The 24,203-nt window shown below is 47.9% G+C and overlaps 8 protein-coding genes and 1 non-coding gene across 9 annotated transcripts; 2 read left to right on the plus strand and 7 right to left on the minus strand.

Annotated features, from left to right (window-relative positions):
- Positions 1 to 239: 239 nt before the first annotated feature.
- Positions 240 to 1,910, minus strand: FMAN_02852 (uncharacterized protein; the record flags this gene model as incomplete). Its single annotated transcript, XM_041831595.1, has 2 exons — positions 240 to 1,708; positions 1,862 to 1,910. 2 exons carry the CDS (start codon positions 1,908 to 1,910, stop codon positions 240 to 242), a joined length of 1,518 nt encoding a protein of 505 aa, XP_041682143.1.
- A 2,380-nt stretch (positions 1,911 to 4,290) lies between these two features.
- On the minus strand, positions 4,291 to 5,757 carry FMAN_02853 (uncharacterized protein; the record flags this gene model as incomplete). Its single annotated transcript, XM_041831596.1, has 1 exon — positions 4,291 to 5,757. The coding sequence occupies one exon, from the start codon at positions 5,755 to 5,757 to the stop codon at positions 4,291 to 4,293; it is 1,467 nt and encodes a 488-aa protein (XP_041682144.1).
- Positions 5,758 to 11,406: 5,649 nt separating this feature from the next.
- FMAN_02854 (uncharacterized protein) lies at positions 11,407 to 12,831 on the minus strand (the record flags this gene model as incomplete). The annotated part of the gene is made up of 4 exons (XM_041831598.1): positions 11,407 to 11,592; positions 11,644 to 11,944; positions 11,996 to 12,621; positions 12,676 to 12,831. The coding sequence occupies 4 exons, from the start codon at positions 12,829 to 12,831 to the stop codon at positions 11,407 to 11,409; spliced, it is 1,269 nt and encodes a 422-aa protein (XP_041682145.1).
- Positions 12,832 to 13,598: 767 nt separating this feature from the next.
- Positions 13,599 to 14,084, minus strand: FMAN_02855 (uncharacterized protein; the record flags this gene model as incomplete). Its single annotated transcript, XM_041831599.1, has 3 exons — positions 13,599 to 13,643; positions 13,699 to 13,763; positions 13,820 to 14,084. 3 exons carry the CDS (start codon positions 14,082 to 14,084, stop codon positions 13,599 to 13,601), a joined length of 375 nt encoding a protein of 124 aa, XP_041682146.1.
- Positions 14,085 to 15,054: 970 nt separating this feature from the next.
- FMAN_02856 (uncharacterized protein) lies at positions 15,055 to 16,239 on the minus strand (the record flags this gene model as incomplete). The annotated part of the gene is made up of 1 exon (XM_041831600.1): positions 15,055 to 16,239. The coding sequence occupies one exon, from the start codon at positions 16,237 to 16,239 to the stop codon at positions 15,055 to 15,057; it is 1,185 nt and encodes a 394-aa protein (XP_041682147.1).
- Positions 16,240 to 18,079: 1,840 nt separating this feature from the next.
- On the minus strand, positions 18,080 to 18,174 carry tRNA. Its single transcript has 2 exons — positions 18,137 to 18,174; positions 18,080 to 18,115 (listed from the first exon to the last, which is right to left on the minus strand). It is a non-coding gene; the product is annotated as a tRNA-Ile (tRNA).
- A 968-nt stretch (positions 18,175 to 19,142) lies between these two features.
- On the plus strand, positions 19,143 to 20,160 carry FMAN_02857 (uncharacterized protein; the record flags this gene model as incomplete). The annotated part of the gene is made up of 3 exons (XM_041831601.1): positions 19,143 to 19,265; positions 19,310 to 19,616; positions 19,664 to 20,160. The coding sequence occupies 3 exons, from the start codon at positions 19,143 to 19,145 to the stop codon at positions 20,158 to 20,160; spliced, it is 927 nt and encodes a 308-aa protein (XP_041682148.1).
- Positions 20,161 to 20,707: 547 nt separating this feature from the next.
- On the plus strand, positions 20,708 to 21,402 carry FMAN_02858 (uncharacterized protein; the record flags this gene model as incomplete). The annotated part of the gene is made up of 4 exons (XM_041831602.1): positions 20,708 to 20,856; positions 20,906 to 21,106; positions 21,154 to 21,298; positions 21,346 to 21,402. 4 exons carry the CDS (start codon positions 20,708 to 20,710, stop codon positions 21,400 to 21,402), a joined length of 552 nt encoding a protein of 183 aa, XP_041682149.1.
- Positions 21,403 to 21,866: 464 nt separating this feature from the next.
- Positions 21,867 to 22,599, minus strand: FMAN_02859 (uncharacterized protein; the record flags this gene model as incomplete). The annotated part of the gene is made up of 2 exons (XM_041831603.1): positions 21,867 to 22,269; positions 22,322 to 22,599. The coding sequence occupies 2 exons, from the start codon at positions 22,597 to 22,599 to the stop codon at positions 21,867 to 21,869; spliced, it is 681 nt and encodes a 226-aa protein (XP_041682150.1).
- Positions 22,600 to 24,203: the final 1,604 nt, after the last annotated feature.

Genomic DNA, 24,203 nt, shown 5'->3' on the forward strand with positions numbered 1-24,203 from the left:
CATAACAATAGTCGTTTCTCTTTTCTTCAAGTGGCACTTTGGTTTTCTGGCTGAATTGTGAGAAGCACCAGAGGTCTAGTTCCGAAGGCCCTTGATAACATCGAGGGCTTCAACAGACTTATCTTGATTACTATCAGAGTATTCTTAAAATCGGAGGAATTTCTTGACTATCTCTACATATCCAGCACCAACACATAAACTCATAGTATTCCTCGTTCTTAATTGTATGGAACATTCAGTTATAAGTTACATTCTAACCACTTATGCCCTTTAGCAATCTCATTTTCAGCTGCCTGCACTAAGACATCAAACATTCGCTGGACGTGTTGTTCCTCCACCTTTGTTACACTCGTACATACACGAATGGCAAACTTGTCATTCACAACGGTGGCGGTGAGGTAGAACTCTCCCGCAGCGTTAATGGCCTCGTATACTGCCTCAGTGCGGTCATTAATCTGCTGCTCTGACTCGCCATTGATGCGGATTGTAATAAGACCGAACCGAGCTGGCGTGAAAATAGAGAAGATGTCCCGACGGGAGTCTATCTTGTCTTCGAGACTCTCTGCCAAGTCGACGCCATTGCGGATATGCTTCTGAAGGCCACTGATACCATAACTTCGCATGACGAACCACAGTTTCAAGGAGCGAAACCGCCGCCCTAGAGGAATCTGCCAGTCGCGATAGTCGGTGACTAACTCGTCGTCGCTGTATTGATTTCGCAGATAAGGAGGCTTGATACTCAGAGCCTGTATAAGCCAAGAACGATGACGAACCCAGACGGCTGTACAGTCGAATGTGGTGAGAAACCACTTATGAGGGCTGAAGCTAATTGAGTGGAATGACGAAAAGGCCTTGGCCAAGTGTTGATATTCTTCCAGAACAAGCGCTGCACCAGCATACGCAGCATCGATGTGAACCCAGATGTCCCGTGGCGTATCAAAGGTTGGCTTGAGGGCCTGAGCAATACCCTCGAAATCATCCACAGCGCAGACATCGGTGGTGCCAAGGGTGGCAGTGAGGAAGAATGGTTCAAGACCACGGGCTCGAAGACTCTCAATAGTGGCAGCGAGGGCCTCGCCTCGGAGAGAGAAGCCATCAGCCTCGGACACTGGGATGGTAGCAAAGCGAACACCAAGAACTTGAGCAACCTTCTTAGTGCTCGAGTGTGTGCCAGAGCTTGCAAGGGCCACCAGTCTGCTTCGAAGATTCCAAAGTGCTTCTTCCTTCTCTTCACTGCCGGGAGGGAGATGGGCTGTCACAGAAGCGAGATACTTATCTCTCGCAGCAGCCATGTTGACAATAAGACTCTCACTGATGCTCCCATGAATTACGCCGCCACCATGTGTCGACCCTCCACTGAGAAAACACTCAGGCAAGCCCAACGCCTGGGCCAGCCAGTCCATAACTATAGTCTCGAGCTCTGTAACAGCAGGACTACAGATCCAGTTGAAGTGTGCCCCGTTGAAGGCATTGGAATATATCTCTGCCAGAGCGGCTGGATAGCTGCTCGCACAGGGGAAGAATGCCATAAAGCGAGGACTACTCCAGTGAGTAATGCCCGGGAGGATCTTGGACTCGATGTCTTGGTGGATGGCGGACCATGGTTCGGGGTCTGTTGGCGGAGAGGATGGTAGCAGAGGGCGTAAGTAGCCTGGTTTGACATTCGAGACGACGCGGTAATCGGCGACATTTTCGGTGTAGTCGGTCACTGGGAGCTTTAGTATGAGTTCGAACTTTCAAGGAGGCTTTGTGAATAGGAAGGCTTTGTACGGGCAAAGTGAAAAAGGGGAAGCTCAATCGGGGTTCATTGTGGCTCGGGGGGAGCCATAATGGCTATTATGATTACGATATAAGGACTTACTCTCATCGATTGCCGCTTTGGCAGCCTCACGGAATTCCCGAGCTTCCATGATGAGATTTGTATCGAAGAGAAAGAATATAGGAGAAGATGGGCAGTGAACAAGTTGAACAAGTTGAAGCGAATGAGACTTGATACTTGACTCCTTCTTCAACAGCAAACGACCATCGTACTTATATCTGTTCGTCTTACTTGACTTAAAGAGGGCTATGTACCCTCTCTACAGTCTCAATTATCGGACCTCCTCATGAAAAGTGAAGCCCCTGTGCCGAGGTCTCGTCGCTCTCCTTACTAGCCTTGGTATTGTCCATATTTCTGGGACATCATGATATCCCAGGTTTTGTATTGTTCCACTCATGCAGTTCTCTGGACTAGAGCCTATTCGTTGATTAGCTGATGCTGATCTTCGAATTCCGTTCTACAAGGCTGAGGTTCTTGTCCTTTAGAGAGCAAACATGGCTCGGAACTAGATCTTGGTCTTAGTATTGTTCATTTAGTTGACGCCCTGGATTCGACGAGATAGGAGGGGCCAATGCACGCTATAGATACTTTGACGGTTGACGGCGGGATCTATATTAATTTCTTTCCTGATATTATTGTTCAGTTCGATGTTGCTGATATGATTTCTGTTGGAACCATTACTCAATTAGAAAGCAATTCAAGGCAATATGCCTAAACTCTGCAACGTCTATTTGCATAGTGAGTATTGACAGAGTCAGCAAGAAACTCTTGTTCCTCTTCATCGAAGTCTAACTTAGTTCCCAATGCAACGGTCTTGGCTTGGCAACGCCACCAAACTGCTGAACAATATCAAGCCTCCAAGCAGTGACCATGCTTACAGTAGACTCGACTTCAAGGTCGCACTCAACCTGCTACACATCAAAATTAGAACGGCAAAGTCCACAAGGCCTGGCTGCAAACCGCATAAGCCCTAAATCACGTTTCTTGGGTGTCTTTGTCCCCTTAAACTTGTCACGTATTGTCCTTTCGACACCGCTTTCGAGGCTGAAGCTTATATGATCGGCAGTACTACGCTGGCTCCTGGAACAATATCCTCGCTCTTCGCGCTGAAACCTGTAGCACCGTTGTTTGCTCTTTAGTGGCGGTACGTGAAATCTAAGCCACTGTGTAGACAGGGCGATTTCGCGAGAGACGAGGTGCTATTGGGTGATTAGGTGCTTGTAGGCATTTCGAGATCCAAGCCATTTATTACACGTCTTTGTTGTAATTCGAGTGAATGGGGCAATGTCCGTTGGTGAAGGAGGACAACCACAGTCCTTAGTAGATGTGTGGATCTGAGACAATGGTTCCCCATACTAAGGACGTAGCATCAAGGAGACATAACAGTGCAATTCCACTGAGGCCATTCCCAAATTGCATTTTCCCCCAACCAACAAAGATATTCCACGGATTAAGTGATCTTTGGTGGTGCAGGGATTGCCAAGGATGAACCAGGTTAAGCACCATGTCATACGTGCAAGCACTTCTCACTATATCATTTATCAATCGACAACGGGCATTGAACAATCTTCATTGGCTCGGGAACCAGGACAGATGGCCATCTCTATCCCAGATTTTCCAGCAAATCCCTATCAAGCTGCACGATCTTCAAGCAGCCCCCAGAATCCACCAATGAAGAGGCTCCGCTCCATCCCGTATACAAGATCCCGCCTTGTGCCACGGCCCTGGCCAATCAAGTTCGAGCCCATGTCTGTATACTGCAAAGTGGAAGATCATGAGATTGCTACGGCAATAACATGGGAAAGCAAAACATTCTCGGATGTAACGCGATTAATGATTCCACAGCTGCTGGTGGTACGTGTGTAGCACCGTAGCCACTGTAGCCACTGCGGTTTCGGCCAAATTCATTCACGTGGTTCATCGTCCGACGGCATTTCCGAAACCTTCCTTTTTGAGGCCCCTCTGGATGAGTCGACTGTGGTCTTGTCTGACATTATTAATACGTAAGAAAATGCCGTTTTTATACACCTAGAGAAATACGCGCAGAACAGCAGATCACATCAGGAAAACAAGAAATGTTGGAAGATTATCATATTCTTCTATAACAAAAAGGATCATGTGGTGGTTCCACGTCTCTAACATAGTAAAACTCGCTTCGGAATGCGGTGTCCGATTCCCATTTTATGTAACCCCAATGATGCATCCCCTGTATAATGCTTGTATGTATATGCAACGTCCCCTTAACTCCAAAAAAAAAAAATGCCAAGAACCATTCTTGACAGAAAATCGAATCGTTTTTGAAAAAGATCATCTCGAAAACTCCTCGCTGAGTAATGCAATAAACAAAGGTCATAAAAGTTTCCCCTTCTCCCCCTTCTTTTCTGGAAACGTGGTATCATAAGAACTTTTTGGAACAGATCCTCCTCCATTAATATCCATTAAGTTGTTTTGCTTGTAAAAGTTGCTGCCACCTAGGCAACTGCCACTTGGGCTCGCATTCGCATGTCTTCGTAGCCAGGAAGCACGCTGTTGCCCTGGAATCGAGCATCGGGAACCTGCATGAGTCGGGGCTGCAGGTGAAGGTCGACATCGGCTTCTTCAGCCTCGGCGATGGCAGCGTCAAAAGAAGGAAGCTCGTCATCGTCGATGTGGTCGTAGGTGTTCTCAACAGCCACCTGGATGGGGATGCTGAGGTTGATGTTGGTGTTCATGGAACCAACAGATAGGGTAAGGTGGAGGATATAAGCGCGGGCGCTGAGGCACGAGTAGAACGTAGGGAGGAAGAGCTTGCTGTTGGAAGTGGGCAGGTTGAAAGGAACATCGAGAGTGGCGTAGCGGCGGACGTTGTACTTGCTGGCCTTTCTGTTGCGCTGGGTATCATCAGACTCAGATGTCTCTCCCTCGTTCCAGAAAGCACTGTCATAGCCAGAGTCCCGTCGAGAAGCAGGAGCCTCATCTTCCCACGTGAGCTGGGTATCAGGTCGCATGGGGACAGGTGTAGTGGTGGAGTAAGTGAGCGATGGGGTGCCCTGGTGCTTGACGCGAGAACCCAGGTTAGGGAGCTGTGTCATGGGAGCGCTGCTGAAGAAAGTGGTTGCGTGGAGCTTAGCGCTAACAGAGTTGACCTTGGGAGGAGTAACATCCTTGGAGGTAGAGCTGAACTCGAAGTTGACCTTCAAGTTGGTACCGCTGGCGTTGAGGAAGTTTCCAGAGAGCATAATGGCACTGGGCTGAGAAGCCGTAGTGGTGAGCTCACCCTGCTTGGCAGAGAAGAGGTTCTTGCGGATGGGCTTTGTCTTGGAGAGACAATAGCGCTCGTCCTTGGAGCAGATATCAAGAGGGGCGTCCTCGGGCATGGCAGGGAGAACCTTGACCATGTGAAAGCTATCAAGGGGCAAAGTTCGGCCCTCCTCCTCACTGTTCTTGGTAGCCACGGCGCGGATGCCATATTCGATGTGAGCCATGTCAGGAGACTGGTCGTTGCGCTCCCAGAAACCCATGGTTGGGGGGAGCTGGAGGTGGTGGTCCCTGATACCCTCATGCTCCACGGGGTGGTTGCATGCGCTGAGGGTAAGCTGGTGGGGAACAACAAAGTGGAAGGGGATTGTATATGTGCGGCCAGCCTCGAAGACACGATTGCTGGGGAAGTCTGCTGGGCTGAGAGGCATGCGGAGCTTCATGAAAGGACGAGAAGCGTAGTTGGCGCTGGAATATTGGCTGACAAAGTCAACACGGGTGTAGGCAGTGCCAGTGAAGAAGATCTCGAAGCCATCATAAGCAACATCGCGCTGGGTGTTGATGATGACGCTTCCTGTAACCTTGGAGCCAGAAGTATACGACTTGGAGCTCCAGTGCTGGTCGAGCTTGATGTCGATGCCGGATTTGGCAGGACGGGGTCTAGTAGACCGAGGTCCGTTGTCCGATACAGAGCTGGACATTGTGACGATTGCAAAAGAGCAGAATGATACTAATGCTGATACTGATAAGGGATTTGACGATGTGATGGGAGGGCAAGGCCAGAGTCATATATATAGTATTCTATATAAAAACAGAAATGCGGCGGTACCGTACCCGTTACTTTGGTTCGTGCTCGAGCTTGCCCTGTCTAGGATGCTGAGGTGCTTCCAGGGGGGAGGGGGGTTGATTGCTAGGGGCGTGCGCGCTGTAAGTTGGTGGGGCCCAGGGAGCGCGTGCTCTTGTTGCTGGGTCTCGCGAGTCTGCAATAGTTGCTAGGTCGTGGTCGAGACTTGAGAGGGTAATTTGTTGATGGATGGGAAGGACAGCTCGTTTACTGCGTTGTGACTAGGTATTATACATTTCCTGGGGGTGCAAAATGGTGACGACGACGGGCTTTAATATCACTCTGTCGACGCAAGGCGTAGGCTTTCTGATGTGATCCAAAATGCCTGGCTGACATATCGACAACCACCAAAGTTTGAAAGCCGGACGGAATGTGAGTTGGATGGCAGCCAAAAGCACATCATCAGCCACTATTTTAGCCATAAAGGTGATCTGGAAAGGTTGGAGAAAAGTCTTTTTTGCTTCTAAAATAAATCAACTTTAGAGGGGTGATGAGTTGGAGAAGCCATCAACAAGGGCTTCAGATTTGGAGTAAGTCAAGATGGGAGGGAGCACGGGTTGTTGATCATAGACAAGACAACACCGTTTACATATTTGCATCTTTCAGTATTGAACACATCTGCACACGATATTGCTTGACTGCAGTCTTTGCTACGAGGTTTCCCTTTCCAGATCCGACCTCCTCGGAAGTCTTACCACTGTTACTCCGTACTCTTCACGAAACACACCCAGAGCGTGGTTGAAGAGCTGGATCAAACAGCAGACCCTCTCTTCTTACCTCAAAGATATCCACGATGAGCTCCATCGCGGTACCGGTACCTTAACTGAGTCTCTCACTTACACGGGCGACTCGCTCTGAAGAAAAAAAAAATATGAAGTGGGGGTTATGAGAAAAAGGCTTCCGAGCTTTGTGAGCCATCCGACCGGGGTTCGACAAATCGTGCATGACTAGCGCCGATGGTGGAGAAGTGGTTACAGGCTCTTCAGTGCCGAAGGGGTCCTTGTTTGCCTTGTCGTGTTCATTCCCGACGTCTCCAACAGATCCCGTTCCTGACTGTGCGTGCGTTTGCAGCTGGGCCCGGTGCGACTGTGACCATCTCCAACAGCCCAGCTCAGAGGAGAGGCTAATAATAAAACATCCGATAGTCGGCTTCAGGCCTTGAAGCTGCTTGGCTTGATTAACTTTGGGTTAAGGTAGGACGCTACAGTTTCTTGGCGCGGATGAGAATCCGTTGATCACCAAATTACCAAATCAAATGTTCAATTCAATTAAACTGTCTCTTGTAGTTCAGCGTCTCAGTAGGGGATCCTTCGAAGTAAACATTGGAAGTGTCGTTCGGGATGCTCCGAACAAAGAGTCATCATGGTGGCCACACAGGGAGAGAGTTAATCGGAGGTTCACGGCCGGCGTCATCGGGTTACGAGAGTTAAGCATTGCATAATAATAGCAACACATAGCACAATGCATACATAAGGAGGTAGGTAGCTATGATTGACAGGCTGCAAGGCACCACCTCCAGCCCAGCCAGCCATGTTTCCATTTGTTCCATGCTTTCCATGCACTCATTGCATGGTTCTAGCAATTTCTGGTGTGAGCCGGCCCGTCTTCCAAGAGCCTCACCTTGACCCTCGCCCAGCTCCTCACACCATCACAGCTCAAGCCATTTCCAGGCCGGAGCTACTATTCCTTTCACCCTACAAAAATGGGAACAAGATACAGATATCGAGATCTGGGACGTCACTTGCGCGGCCCAAATTCCTGATGCCTTGGATTAGGCTCTTGATGATGACGCTGAACTCGCACAAACTGGCGAAGAAACTGGAGTTGCAATGACTTCATGATTCCCCACGTTTTCGCCTTTGCAATGTTGATGCACCGAAAATCTCGCTGAGAGTGAAATATGAACCTCTACGGGCTGGTGTTAACCGAAAAAACAAAGGTGTATCTGGATGGAAATATACGAGAAACCCTGATACATCTCATCCTCTCTCTCCATCTTCATCGCACCTCTCCGGACAACCGGCGGATGGCCTTTTTTTCCCTCTCCCTCATGCCGTAAACCGGCGGTCAGAAAATGAGAGCTTGCTTCAGCTGCCGCCTTTCCGTGCCTAATACAGGGCAGGCTACACCACGGAAACGTAGGCGAACATCGTGAGATGTTCTAGAGTCTAACAAAGCCCAAGAGGGGGGGAAGAGTCGCATACTACAATTCCCATTACATGAGGAATTCCTGTTTCGACCTGGCGCATCAGAATCAATAAGGCCTGGCGATGGCAAATGTTGGGGTCAAAGTCTTAACCTAACCGTTTCGACGTCTGTGCCCGGTTCTCGAACCTGGAGTTTTGGTCTAGCTCGCCCGCGATTCCTAAGTTTGACTCCATTCACTACTGAGTCTGACTCTGTCTTGGTCGACACGCAGATGTCGTTAGCCCTTTTCTCCTCAATGATATCCCTGTCAGGGCGAGACGGGCTGTATAAGCTTTGGAGAGGGGGGGCGCTTCGCCTGGGGATAGCTACCTTTTAGTGAAGCCCCCCACGAGTCAACGTTGGCGAAAGGACCCCGAGTTCACGATTCGAAGGGTTGCGTGGCAGCGTCTCGTTTTGCATCGTGGGCTTCATTTTCATTTTCATTTCCTTTCCCCTCATGGTGTTATGTGTTATTGTTACTCACTGTTTTCACCACTCCGTTACACCCCCCAGTCTTGACCCTCCCTCCCTTATTATGTATTATCCCTTTCTCCTTCGCTGGCGGCTATTTTTTTCTCCAATTGCCCCTCCCACCATGAGTTGAGACCATCCACGCCATCACGATGCCGCACGATGCCGCCGCCAATGGCCGATTTTCGAAGGGCATCCCGCACCGTAACAGCAAACAACGTGTTCTTATTTAGGAAGCGTGGCTGGATAGAAATTCTCGTTTCGCCATGTCAGGGTCCGATATCGTCAGATGTCCACAACTCACGAGTATCAGTTAGGAAATCTCACAACTAGACGTGCATCTTTACTCTGGGGAACGTTCCACGTCCCACTTTGTTCTTTTACGCAACAGAATCCTACCACCACAATCACAGTCGTAGTAAATATGGGCTCTTGAGCTACCGGCAGAAGATCACGAACAGAGCATTCAAGCCCAGATGCGGGGAGAAGCAAATTTCGAGATAACACGGGGAAGCTCAGGCCGCTCTGCAGAAGTGGAACAGCCCATCCTCATGCAGAATTTTGAAGCTACTGTAGCTAACAGAAACTGGAGATGGTGCTAGTCTCCGAAGCGATCTTCTCACCGTCTCCGAGCTGGCTTCGTGTCAGTTGGTTGGCTAACGGCCCTTGCATGCCTTCTCCTTTCGGCCAGGCACAAACTGTCTTGTTGATCTGAAGGTGGTGATCGTCGTTGAGACGCCAAAACACCAAGATTCAACCTCACGATAGTTGAACCAACTTCAACTTCTGTTCCCACAGCTATCGCCATACACCATTTGTGTGTTTTCAACCCTCGTTTCAACCCTTTTCCTTCTCCTGGTTGCCTTTTTCGCCCCCATCTTGGAGTCGGTGAGTCAAACCTTGACTCGACTCACACCTATCTCCCCTTTTTTTTTCATCATTCCCCTCCAGCCTCTTCGTCTTGAATATCCACCTTTCACTCAACCGGTCTCAATTCCGATATTGACACTTTCTTCTCTCTTCACGATAGCTACACCTAGCGATATTGCACTCAAGCTCAGCAGACCTGAAAAATTCTCTTCTTCCTTTGACCCACCGTTAAACCCACCTGGGCTTGTGTTAATTAGGAAGCCAAGAGCCAACTCATTCAGCACAGGTCACTCTCGGTATGAGTGGCTTCACCTTGATCGCGATCCACTCTCCACGTTTCTATCGCGACTTGACATTGCCGCGCTCAGGGCAAGAGATTGTGAGCCACTCGTGGAGGCACACGCAAGCTCAGACGTAGATGGTTTCTTGTCCTGCATCATATATACCGAGGAAGCACCTTACACTCCACTGCCACTGCTCCATATGGTGATATTATATGGCAAATGGTTTCTTTTCCATTCTCCATCTCTGACTCTTATGCTCATTCCATCAACCCGTAGACCCCCCTGATCTTTCCACTTTCCGGATACCGGAAACACATTCACAACAAACAGCCCCATGTCGTCCGCACTAATGAGGCTCTAACTCATTCCATCTGGTGATGCGTCGCTCACCCGCGGTCCACCTACTATGGATATAGCCGCCGTGCATGTAGATGCCCTAGCCCTGGGCTTTTTGCTCGACAAGTACCGTTTTAGGGGTCCAAGGACCATCCCGGGGCTTGTGCTCTGCCGTATCATTGGCTTGTAGAAGATCTGATGGTGGGTGTCCGGTTGCCGAGCAAAAGGCTTATTTCGTTGATCTGATAACATTAATCAGCGGTGGTGCTTAGTGAAATTGCGGCTCAGTTATCGATGTCCATTAGTGATTCTTTTCAGTGATAGATTGAGAGCTTGTGGGGTTGTCTTTGATCTGGTCCGCTTGGTGAGGTTCTCACCAGTTCATGTTTCAGTGGCGGCACATGGTAGAAAGGAAACAAGGATTTCTTCAACATTAACCCACTCACCGCATATTACGGGATACTGCGAGAATATTCGATAATCAAGGGAACTGTTCGTGATGGTCACTGTTGAGTCTCAGCCATTTATCTTCATTAGCAATGATTCCAAAGAATAAAGAGCTATTACTACACTAAACAGGAGCATTCTCTCGAGCCTATTCAGAGCACCAACCAACAATACTCCTGCAGTAATATCACAGTGCTGTTCTACTACTAGACCAGTTGCAATTGCTGATACAGAGTCGTCAATACACATACGATTGCCATTGACATGTAGATAAACATTTAATATTTGACACTTTTGGGTGGAAATGGAGCACCGATACGCGTGCTAAGCAGACCCTTCCAATTAGCAATGTAAAGCGAATTGCCCAGTATTATCGGCACCGACAAGCCAACTAGTAGAATTTAAGAGATCTCAGGGAGTGAACGGAATAATGATTGAAAAGAGCAGCCTAGAGAAGAACCTCCTTGTTTATCCTGAATTTCAATCTTTTGTGAGACATACCCTGAGGTGAAAATTCGCTGAAGAATATCTCCGAACAGTATGAAGTCAGCGGACTTGATTTATGACAAAGGAACAAGAACCAAAATTTGCCTTAGATTTATCGTTAAGATGCAGGTATCACACAGAACATAAGATGTGAGGCCATAATTTTCTTGTTATAGGCTTTGAAGTTCCTAGACCTGGACTCAAGCCTCGACTGTATAGATTTATCATAAAAAATTGATTTCCCGGACTCTCAAACCACCAGGAGGAGATCAAATCAGCTTGGACTATTCTCAGGCACACTCATTCCGAGTGAGAAAGACATTTATCAAAACGATGCATGACAAACCCATGATATCTCAAACTCATATCTATACCCGCCTCATCTAATACACCGCTCTCATCACATACATCCACTCACATATACTCTAGTCATGCCACGAAATATACAACATAATGCCAGCGCCAATAGCCACGGCAGAGAACTGAACAAGCATATTCTTAAGCTCCTTAGCCTTGTTAGGACCAGTCTCAAGAAGCTCAGGGATGACGGCAACGGTTCCAACGTAGAGGAATGTACCGGCAGTGAAGGGAAGAAGCATATCACCCCATGTCTACAACAAATCAGCAAATTATTCCGGGGTGTGAGTGTTTGTATAACTTACCAGGCTAGTTCCCCAGATACCCTCGTTACGGCCCATGGGGACGTCGCTGCTAGGGCTACCGAACTCCTGAATAGCAATACCAATGAGCGTACCGAGGAGAGCACCCAAGGCAGTGATAAATTGCGAGCCCATAGCAGCTCGCTTAGAAAAGCCGGACTGGATGAGAAGAGCGAAATCGCCAACCTCGTGTGGGATCTCGTGGAAGAAGACTGCTACGGTAGTGGTAGCTCCGATGGTAGGAGAGGCATAGAAACTGGCAGACATGGCCAAGCCGTCGGTGATGTTGTGTGTAAAGTCGGCACTGTAAGTGTTAGTACAGTTTCAAAAGATCAAAGCCGTGAAAGCAACATACATAAGGTTCAAGTAGCCGCCCAGCTTGACGCTGGGGTTGACTTCCTTCTCAGGCTTCTCAACAGCATTGGCGACAACAGCACCCTTGTCCTCATTACCCTTCTTGCGAGATTTGACAAGACTATCCGTAGCATCAACGCCGGAAGAAACTGCCTTATCCTCACCGTGAGAATGAGTGTGCGCATCACCATGTCCGTGGGAGTGATCATGACCAGCTCCACCCGTAGCAATTCGTAGGCCCTTATCCATAGCGACGAATGTCATAAAGCCCACCAAGATACCCAATCCAAGCACAAGGTTACGATTAGGCTCGACAAGTACGAACTTGACAGCCTCATCATGGTCCTCACCAACGAAAATCTCGGGGAGAAGGTGGAAAAGAGTGTCCCCGAGAAGACCACCCACAGCAAAAGCAACCATGACGGAAAGAGAAGCAGGATCAATGTTGGTCGGGCAGAGGGCGAGAAGGAAGTTTGGCGGGCCAGAGATGTAGAGGGTCGCAAGGAGGGCGTTTACGGCGGGTGAACCAGGAAAGAGAACGGCGAAGAGGCGCGAGGTTATCGACGAGGGGGCAGCAGCATGGTGTGCGTGCTTTGCGGCATTGAGTTGCTCGACAATTGGGCAGGTCTGGAGGATCGAGTCAGCACAGGACGTTTCGAGGGAGAGTTAAACCTGGTGTACCTGGAGTTTGGTGTCGAGCTCCTCGAGGCTCATGTTGTCAATATTGACATTTTTCACAGCCTCAACATGTTCGTGATCATGGCCCGCGTATGCAAGGCCGACAAGAAGTGCAAGGCAGACAGCCGAGCAAACAACGCTCCTACGAGTGAGCGCCATGTCTATATCTGTCCTTAACAAAGACAGCTTATTTGTGTAAAAAGTAAAGAGAAAGACAACAAAAAAACAAGACAAAGGAACGAACGACTGGCCCTGTTCAAGAAGAATAAAACCGGGAGCAAGAGGTCAAAAAGAATAACTCAACTTGACTTGTATTGCTTCAAATCAAGTCCAAGTCAAAGTTGAAGTTGAAGCTGGGGATGAAATGGGGATATTCCTACCTAGACTAGAGGCAGATCGGATAAGCCAGGGGGAGGGGCTGGATGCCAATCTGAGTCGGCCAATGAGCATGTTGCGCGCCCGGCTGAAGGCTGAAGTATCCACTCCATGCAGGGGAGCTCCAGAGCTATTGACGCCCTCATCAAGAAACCCAAACGAAACCTGATAACCATATCAACATAAACTTAGGATGATATTATCTAAATTGAGACTCAATAAACCCAATATTAGGAAACCCCTTCTAAGTTTTGATCATATTTCCTAAAATGATCCTAAGATTATCTTCGTTCGTTCGTTCGTCCGTTCGTGTTGGTCACGCGAGCAGAGATATAAGTCCAACTCTGTACCTACGGAAAATGAAATTGATGTATCTTCCTACTTGGCTGCGCAAGTGTAAGGGAGGGAGGGGGAGGGTTCACAGCCTTGATGGATCTTGTTTTAGTGGTTTTGGTAGAATTGTAGAAAGACCTAGACACCCCTATCCGATTTGTATTGCCTCAACCTCCTTAGAGACGCTATCTGCCAACTTCTCATCGGCCTTCTTCTTCTTATTGTTTTTCTTGTTTTTCCTTTTTCTCGGCCCGTCCAGTTGCCTATATGCCTAAGTTAGTAAGTTATTTAATCGAGATATATGGATAGTAAACTTACGATGCGAAACGTGCATCCGGTTGGGGCCATCTGCCCCCCACCACCCTGGATAGTGATTGTACCAGCTAAGATTAGTTAGTATGCATAACTTGCATAACTCATAGATGGGATAAATACTTACGAACAAGACGGCATGTGTCAACCGTATGGTTGGCCTTTTTGCAGTATGAGCAGAACAGTCGAGACCTCTTCTTCTTGGTGGCTGGGACTGCAGCCTTCGCACAGGGTTTGAGGGATGTCTTTAGGAAGCCAAGAGTCAATAAAGGATAAAGGGATGAAAGTGCCAAAAATCGCGAGCGCTTGGCCGGCCATCTGGTGTGCAGTGACGGCCACTGACAAGAAGGGAGGTGCGACATACGGCTGTAGCAACTCGGATGAGGGAACATGGAAGTGCAGCGTACAAAAGAGGTAGGGCGAATGAAGGATTGGTTGACTTACGGTTGTTTTGTTGACGATGATAATGATGATGATGATGATGATGATGATGGCTGAAGAAGAAAAGAGAAAAGAAGTCGTCACTTGTAGTTGTTGTTGCTGAGAATGAAGAACCTACCTAAGGGAAGGAATACCTTTGGTCGCCAACTTGCGGTTACCGTTGGTGTCAATGAAGAAGGAAAGAACACTCTCTGTCAATTAGGTACCTACCTACTTGATAAGTTCATCAATCCACAGGAAGTGATAAACTGGATTCAGCTGGGCTTTTATCTGATCTGCTTCGCGTGACCAATATAAATAAATAAAAATAACATACTTTAGAACTATTTTAGGAACTATTTTATATTTTAGAGCACGCTTTCCTAATATTTTATTTATCAAGTCTTAATTTAGATAATATTATCCTAAAGCATATGATGATATGGTCATCAGGTCTCACGTTGGATCTCTTTGTGAGGGCGGGAACGAGCTCTCTCGGCCAATTGCTGTCACAGTCTGGAGTGCCCTGGATTGACTTTTTCATCACCTATCCTAGAAGATATAAAGGTACAAAGTATTATAAAGTCGTGTCCCTGTCCTGAATAGCTGCTCTTCTCTATCACAGACAGGTATGTTATATTGCTATCTTTTCTGTAAAGATGTCGGGGATCATTGGCTCGTGAACTCCATTGGACGAAGCTCTGCTCCCATAACCTTTTCTCGCTGTCAACTGACTCATCGAATGCCATAAGCGACCGATGCCTCAAAATTGTAGAACTCATATTATTCAATTCTCATCGTATACACATGTCGACTCATTGGTAAATCATGTGCTCATATGCATGTACTCAGGTGCGCCTTGTTTTGAAGTCCTGCCCCAATTCCCATTACCAATTCCGAATCTATATCCGAGAAATCATAACTTAATCATAAAACTCCCGCTTACAACAGAGCAGCGGCAAGAATGAATGCTACAGCAGCAGCACCCATTGAGTTGAGCTGCTGAGCGCCGCTGCCAGGCAGAGGGGTTGTGGCGGAACCACCGTTGCCGGAGGTAGAAGAGGGAGTGGGCACAAGAGAAGTGGCAGTGCCAGACACGACAGGCACAGTTCCGTTGGTATAGTTACCAGTTGCGAAAGAAGGGCTGACGAAGCGGTGCTCAACGTTGCCGGACGCATCATTACTGCGGCTGACCAGAGTTCCCTTCTTGCTCTTCTCATCACAGCTGAGGTCGTAAAGGGGCTTCTCGGTCAACTCGGAGCCAATGACGCCAAAGCTGGGGTTGGGAGTCTGGGGAGCAGAATCCTGGAGTGTGTACCACCAGACATTGATATCTCCAAACATAGGACAACCGACATCCTCGTAGAACGTGCGAGCATTCTTGGTAGAGGGAACAGCCTTGCCATATGTCTTGCCGCTGACGGGCCATCCGGTCTCAGTGACCCAGATCTCCTTTCCCTTAGCAACAGCCTTGACTTCATTCCAGGCAGCCTTGAAGAGGTTTGCACCCTCTGAGATGGGGTTGTTCTTGGTATCTTCGAAGTAAGGATAAGCGTCCATGCCAAGCCAGTCACAGGCCTCAATGACGGCATTGTTGGAAGCATTGGCGTATGCGGTCCATGTATCGACATGACCGATAGGGACAGACTCAAGGCAAGTGCCTTTGATAGCAGCACGAGTTTGCTTGATATAGTCGACGAGGTTGTCAGGGTTGGTACCCGGGTTCTCATTGGCCTTGATACCAGTAGGAGAAATACGGTAGAGATCCTCACTGCCAACAGAAATACCAGCGACAAGGTCGTCAAGCTGTCCACAGTATTGGTCGACAGTGTTCTTAAGAGCGGCGATCTCGTTGGCAAAGCCGTCACCAGAGGCCCAGAGACCAAATAGCAGACTGGTCTTGGTCTTGATGGCAGCGGGAATAGCAGAGATGGGTTGGTTGGTTGAGCCACCCTGGATCATGGTGTAGAGGCGAGCACTGGTGAAGGCGCCACCGGTGCCCTCGAGACCAGCGGCGGTCTTGAACTCGTTCTCAAAGTCGGACTGAGCCTTCACTGTTCCGTCTGTGAACGTCGAGCCGTAGTTGAAACCTTGAAATGCAGCGCTGGCCGAGCCTGCGAGGGCCATTGTGAGGAGACTGTTGATGGAAGGCATTGTGACTGATAGGATGATAATAGTGTAACGCAAATACAAGAAACTCTGGACTGCAGTAACGAGAGTATGTCCTTAGGAAAAAGAGAAAGGACCGAGAAAGAAATATAGAAGATGAAGAGGAAAGAGAAGAGAGACGGAAATGAGATTGTCTTAAGAAGGTGAACCACAACTAGATCGAAGACACGTCGAAGATGAATAATTCTACGTACTCATGCAGGTACACGCAGACACGCACGCATCCGAGCCAATTCGAGGCCCGATCGAGGCAGACTCTTCACTCGACTTGCATAGTGACTCCAAGAATACAAGGTCACTTACGAACCCACACAGCAAACCAGTGGCAACATAGGTCCATCTGAAGTCACTCCGTCGGCCCGTCAGTTGTTGAGGTTCCCTCATCAGTTTCCCGATCAGTCGTCGATAAAAAGTCTAACACGCCACTCGCGGGATAAAAGAAAGATCGAGGACGTGTCACTCCCATACACTGTGTTCATGGTGAACTCATAGCGTGAAATACGTGGTCAAGCATCGAGGCAGCCAGTGTGAGGAAGTCTGTGTCAGTGTGGATTCGGCTTCGTAGGCTTTCGATCGAAGTACGCCATGAAAAGTCAATTCGGGCCAAGGATGCGCATTTTGCCGGTAGCCGTTGGCCGTTGGTAACGACAAGAGAAACGGCCAGAAGGAATTTCGATGCGATTAGTTACAGGAATGACTTTTAAAATTCGGAATGGAAACAACCCCAGAGAGTGGTGATGAGACAACCCAAAATAGCAACCATGTCAGTTACCCCGGGAAGAAGATTCCGGGGAGCATAACAGTGTCTTGGCTTTGGCTAAGATCTTGACAGCGGCTCCTGAAACATGACCACCCAATTTCTAAGCTTCAATATCGATTCAAGCAGGGATACCGATGGTAGTATCACAGCGCAAGTCTCCAGCATTGCAAAGTGACTTGGATCAAGAATAAGCTTCATTTTCTTAACTCGTCTTTGAGCAGTAAAGTTCGAGGCTTGAAAATATGGCTGAAAATCGACCGTTGAGCACTACTCTAAGTGGTGGAAGAAGAGCCAGAAGCAAACGAGTCATTTATCTGCTTCAATAGAGATAATATATGTCCCTCGGGGAGCAAGAAAACACAGGACCTTTATATAGGGTGCCAAAATAAACTCAGTAAAGGATATCCTAAACTTAATATAGATTATCTAAATTTATCTAAAGATTACCTAAATCTTTTTGTCATTTAGGATCAAGATCTTAAATTTTCTTTCCTCCCCTAGACGTCTCCAACCTTTGTTAAAGTTGTGCGACATTTTTCCCATCTTTATTTAGGCCCTGTACTCGTCATACGTGGGTCGTTGGCAACGTGGATCATCAATAGTTGACGACGCATTCTTGGGTCAGGGAACTCATTCGATGGTAGGACTCTGAGTTCAGCGCCTGGAAAAACGAGTGTAGCGCTGTAGCTTGGTTAAGTAAGCCCGTGAGAATATGTTCCTATAGAGGGATCGCCTGTGTAAGGTAGTCGAGCTTACAATGCTCAGCTTAGAGCCTCGAGGTCGAAGCAATTGGGATCATGGTTGCCTTTGGCCCAATGTTCAGTATGACAAAGAAAGACTCGATCATTCCGACAGTCATTGACATATCCGTACAAGTCTGAGTAACAACTAGTTCATGCCTGCTCACAGTGCTACATACACTACGTGTCTATCGTTACTCAACGCCAGCCACTTCATCACAAATCAATATCATAACCACAACCACTCTTAGAGAATCGCAAAAATTGACAAAAAGAAACATCCGGAGGGCGTTGGGATTGCTCCCGCCAGGGCTTGAACCTGAGACCTTCGCATTACCGAACACTCGGATTGAAGTATTAGTACGACGCTCTAACCAACTGAGCTACGGAAGCCGACCGGATGGATGAGCGGATGACCCGCTCTTGGATGCTGAGTGGACGAGGATACTCAGAATAACAAGGTTGGGAGACTACGGTCGAAGGACAATCTCTCAGCATCATCGGCACTTGTCGCTAGAACAGAAGACACGAAGCAGGTCTGAGCAGACTGATGGCCATTGAGTTGTTGATTCATCAGAGTCTTTCACTCTTGCAAGCATCAAAGAAGCGAGGCAGTGAATCACGTCTCGACCCGGCCATCGGCAAGCCTCACCCGCTTTCGCTACGCACAACTTTAATGAAGATATTCAGGGTCCATATCCATCTTGGATTGAGTCAACTGACCCATACGGTCCACCATCAACAGGACATCAAATACGAGAAAGAGGCCTCTTTCACGAAATAAAGAACAAACATAGAAACGATGATTAAGCAGGCCCAATTCTTAACCCCTGCTCCCTTTTGTTTCACACGCGTCCACTGCCCATTGATCAAGTGGCTGACGTCCATCCCAGCACCGACCCCTGCACAACCGGTTTTCCCAGCCATTCTTGATGCAACCCTCAAAGAATCCCCAGCCAAGAAAAGAAACAAAAGAAGCAGCCCAACCAGTGACGCAAGCGCTCAATGTATGATTGGTCTGTTTCGGATTTGGCCGTTGTTTGGGGCCATGATTTGCACGGCGATGCGCTCATGAACACGGCCTTGAGCTTGTTCTGAATCTCTGGCGTTTGTGCTCCTTTTAGCTTGGCTTGGTAGACTCTTCTGAAGCTCTGTGCGCGAATCATCCTTGGTTATGCGCTGTCGGTGTTTGCATCATTGATGGACAGGGTCTCGGTACTAGCGAAGTATTTATTTCACTACACCACCCGCAATGTCAACACGAATTCCCCGGTGTCTACTAGACATTCCTTTGAATTGTTGATTTTCGTATTTCTACAACTTGAAGACACTCCGCTTTCGCAGTATCATACGCCTTAACCATGTTGTCGAGGTTCTTCGTCCTCTTGCCCCTGGTGTTGTCCATGGTGGCCTTTATCCTCTCAATGCTCTGCCTTTTTGCTGGTCACAAGGAAGGGTTTATGGAAGAATACTCCGTTGCACGGGTAGGTCTGAAGCAACTTGTCAAAAACTCAGGCTGACAGTTTAGCTCAACACTTCAATGATTGGCCATAACGTTCTCGACACTGACAGCGACGCTTCTTCTAATGACAACGATGAAGATGATGGCTTCTTTGGCAAGGTCACCGACAAGTGGAACGAAGTCAAGGACGATGTTAAGGGAAAGATCAACGACATCACTGGCGACGTTGCAGACAAGCTGGCCGACACTATTGGTATTTCGGAGTGGTACTCCATTCATGTCATGGCCACATGTGATGGACAGTACAAGCCCAATGCCACGAGCCCTGGTGCTGGATATAACGTCACAAACTGCACCAACTCTGCCCCCGAGAGTGAGTAGAACCCTATCCTCGAATCACAATGAATGCTAATCTTGTAGAACGCTTCAACCTCACCGAGATGCTCGACAAGCAGCTCGAAGTCGGTCCTTTCCAGCTGAATCTTGCTGACATCAACTGGCCCGATGACATCCAAGATTCTATCGATCTTCTCAACACCGCTCTCCTTGTCACTTTCGTCTTCTACGTCCTCGCAGTGGGATTCTCGGGCCTGGCCATGGTCGCGAGCGCCGGCGCATTCTTCCTCTTCGCTCGGCGCGGCGTCAACGCCGTCAACGTCATTCTTTCGGGTCTCGCCGCACTCGTGCTCCTCATCGCCAGCATTCTCGTCACTGTGGCTGGAAAGAAGGGTGTAAACAAGATCAACGACGTCGGCGATGATGTTGGACTGTCGGCGTCTGTAGGAAATAAGTTCCTGGCGCTGACTTGGGCCGCTGCTGCTCTCATGATTATCGCAGCTATTTACTGGGTCATGCACTTGTGTCTTATGCGACGTGAGAGGAAGAGACAGTGGAAGCCACGAAAGGGAAGCTATTAGATTCGATGAGACATGACTAGACTGATGATTGGCTTTTGTTAACCAGAGTGGGCGCGACTATGATACCAAAGTGTTTTTACTTTCCTTTTGCAGTTTCAAAACGATTCCCTCCTTGGACTTTTATATACAGACCAGAAGATTGGCACATCTATATAGTCAGACAGTAATTCGATAGCTGGCCTATCTAATCTCTAGCCCTGCTGGTATAGCTATTTCGAGGCCCCCCCAATTGATTGTTATTTTCTCGAACATACTCGCATATGCGGATAGATTATTGATTTATCTGTATGGTGGTAATTGGTGTAAGACGGTGAGTTACCCTGTAAGTGCGGTTGAGTGCACATGACGTCACAAGCATCAACCAACAACCGCGTGTAGCGCGTGTCACTTCGGCACCCGGTCCTTGATTCAAGCTTCCACAGCCAAGTCCTTATAGCATTGGTGGCATTCTGGCTATCTAAACACAAACCACACTTGATCATTTAACTCCTCGCCCATGTCCTGGCTGTCTGGCCTTTGGAGAACATCACGTCCAAACTATCGCGTCATGCCTGGTAGATCTCACGACGAGGAGTCTGGCTCGGGGGAGTCAGAGTCACTGCTTGGTCGAGGCCACAAGAGAGTTAAGCGCTTCTGGGAAGGCTTCGTCGACTTTGCGTTTCAAGATGATATCCTCAAGATTGCCGTTGGTTTGATGTATGGAGTCTCCTGGATCTGCGGTGAAGGCGACTAACACGCTGGATAGTCTTGCGGCCGCTTTCACAGATTTAGTAAAGTCTTTCGTGAGCGATGTATTGATGCCCCCTATCTCGATTCTCCTCCCACTCAACAGAAACATGGAGGAGAAATTTGCCGTTCTGCAAAAAGGACCAAACTACAATAAGACAACCGGCTACAACACCCTTCATCAGGCGCAAGAGGACGGTGCCGTTGTCCTAGCATATGGGTAGGCATTATCCAAGTCTTTAGGATATCCAAACTCACAGCTGGTAGATCTTTTGTTGGCCAAATGATATCCTTTCTCGTGCTGGGCATCGCTCTCTATGGACTCGCGCACTTGTGGCAACTTGCTTCATCCGAACCCATCATCAAGCACACAAAGAAGTGCAAGTACTGCAGACAGCGCATCAACGAGAAGGTGAGACGCTCGAACCTCAAGATGGGCTTGCGACTAACACTATCCAGTCTATTCGCTGCATCCAGTGTACCAGCTGGCTCGATGGACGAGAGGACCGCAACTGAGTTGACCATGAACATCTCGTACGCATACGTGATACCCTTTGCTTCTTGTCTTTCTGCATCGCCGTGTTGTTCACAGATTGCTCATTCTTTAGCGAGATGTTGTGCATAATGATTTCTTTATCATGGCGGTTATTGGTAGACTCGGTCTTATTGCTACTATTTGGAAGTATTGCCTTTATAGCACAACTACCAAGAGGCTCATACTACGTTCAAGCTGATCCACCGTGACTCAATGAGTGCCATCTTCAGTATCCATTGTCCAATACGTGACATGCGTGGCTGGCTGCAAGGATAGAGCTATTGTTAATAGTGTTATAGTGTGGCGCTGATTGCCGAAACCTTACTTCATCGATCGATTGTCACTAGATTGACGTTGCATGTCATTCATAATTTGGCCCCGAACTAACAAATGTTTAATTAGGCATCATTACTACAAAACGCTTGTCCAAACCACATGCTCACATCTACAGCAACATAGCAGCACCACCAACAACAGCAGCCGCAGCCAGAATAGCATTCTGGGTAATCATAGGACCAGCGGCATTGTCGGAGCTCACGGGAGTAGCAGCAGCATCAGAAGAAGCAGTAGTAGCGTCGGCGGTATCAGTGGCCTCGGCTCCAGTGTCCTTGGGCTTGTCGGCAGAAGTAGCCTCAGAGCCAGCGGCCTCGGTAGCGGAAGCGTCGTCCTTACCGTTAAGCTTGTTGACGCCAGCGGTGACAGTAATGGGCATGAGAAGCGACTTGTAGCCACTCACACTATCAGTCATGGATGTGACATCGGTGATACCAGAGAGGACTGCAACTTGGTGGACGGAACAGGTAGCGACATCCTTCTTGGGGTCCAGGACGCAACCCATGTTTTGCTTACTAGTGATTTATTAGGCATTGAAGTCATGAAACTCGTGAATAGGCAACTTACATTTCACCACCATCGAATCCATCAACATCAGGATGCATGGTGTAAGAGTACTCAATGGTAGATGGGCCACCAACAATGGTGCTGGTGCTGGCAAGGCCGCAGTTTGTCGCCTTCGCATCAGGACAGTGAATAGCAAGAGTAGTCGCGCCACCCTTCACGGCAACAACAGAGCCCTCAAGAGGCTGAGGATCGAACATGGGGAGGAGGAATTCAACGGTTGTAGTCTGGGCCGCAACAGTGGCGAGAGCACCAGCGAGAAGAGCAAGAGATCGAGCCATTGTGAGTGTTGTTAAAGAGTGACTGTGCAGCAAATAAACGAATGAATGAATGTATTGGGTTGGATGCTGAACGAACGACGGCCGACTGAAGAAAACGACGAAGCAAGCGAGGCTTTAAGAAAAAAGAGACTCCCCTATTTAACTAAAGTTAGTTTCCAAAGTGTCAGAGACTCACCGGTTCCTTTGATTGATTGAATCCTTCGGCGGCCGCTTAACGACAACGCTATGCTCGAATTAAACACTCCGATACCTTATTACGGACTTAGACAGGAGATTAAAACGGCCCTGGTTCCGAGTATCCGCCTTGGTACCACCCACCCGGGCCTCGTAGGGCGGGAGAAAATTGGAGAAGATGCGCGGGTGATGTTCAATAGAGGAAAGTTAAATAGATTGAAGTCAATGACTATGTCAGGGACATCCAGGTGAGATACTGTGGGGGGAAGCTTACTTTCGTATTTGGCGTTGAAATGGCGTCTGTCATTGACAAAGCCGATGGGGCTATTGATCCTTCTGGTGAAGCATTGATTGGATCGAGTTAGTTTTACGGGGGTGGCGCCTGTTAGACCACTGTTAGATCCTAGCTCTTGATTCCCTGAACGAGACCCATGATGTTGATAAGAGTCAAGCTTTGGAGAGCAAGAAAACATCAGATATTGATATAAGGTATTAAAATAAACTCAGTAAAGGTTATCTTAAATTAAAAAAAAAAAGTATACTAAATTTTTATTAATTTATCTAAATCTTTTCATCATTTAGGATCAAGATCTCGAGTTTTCTTTCATCCCCTGGCCAAGGAACATGCGAGGTGCTGTTAGAGCCTCTCGCTAAGAGTCATCCTTGTGAGGCTGCCTAACATTTTCTTCAGATCAAATCGCGTCTTCAAATTACTAACAGGTCATTTTCAAAGTTATGATCTTTGAGGTGTTACCTGAAGTTCTGACTGTTTTTCTGAGAGGACCGGTAACTCCCCAGCCTCTGGGTGACATATCTGTGAACATTCTTTGTCGATGTAAATAAGACTCTCCTACCATCCAAGTATCCTGATATCGAAGCTTCCGTAGAGATGTTTCACGCAAAGAGCATTGTGAAGATACCATTGAGGCGATGGGCCTGTTTGGGTCCATAGGGCACCAGAGTGCCACTGTAGCGGTATAGAGTCGAAATTTGATAGATCAAACACGAAGGTATATTTACTTGGTCCTTGGAATGGATCGTTTGGGTCTATGGGAGAGGATGCATTGCGCTTAGCGAGACGCAGTGCACTATATGACATGAAACAGATATGGATTCAGAACCATTGGTATCGGGATGTGAATCTGGTAGCTGTATAGAAGGTAACGAACCAAACGAACAAGCTACTCCAAGGTATTTGCATGTAGAAAAAGGAATAAATACAAAGCTCAGTGTTTTGAGAGGGACATAATCGATATTTAAGATAGTACCAGAAGCTGATATATGTGAATGCTATCCCTTCCGTTCTCAACTCAAGACAATGTGAACTTACTGTCACTAGAACGCAACGTAGACGTGCCCAAATAATGTCTGCAAAAACTAATGATACTACGATAATGAAATCCTACGTAAAGCTTTGGGATTCTTTTTGT

The sequence above is a fragment of the Fusarium mangiferae genome, assembly GCF_900044065.1.
Source record: "Fusarium mangiferae strain MRC7560 genome assembly, contig: FMAN_scaffold006, whole genome shotgun sequence".
Lineage (NCBI taxonomy): Eukaryota > Fungi > Ascomycota > Sordariomycetes > Hypocreales > Nectriaceae > Fusarium > Fusarium mangiferae.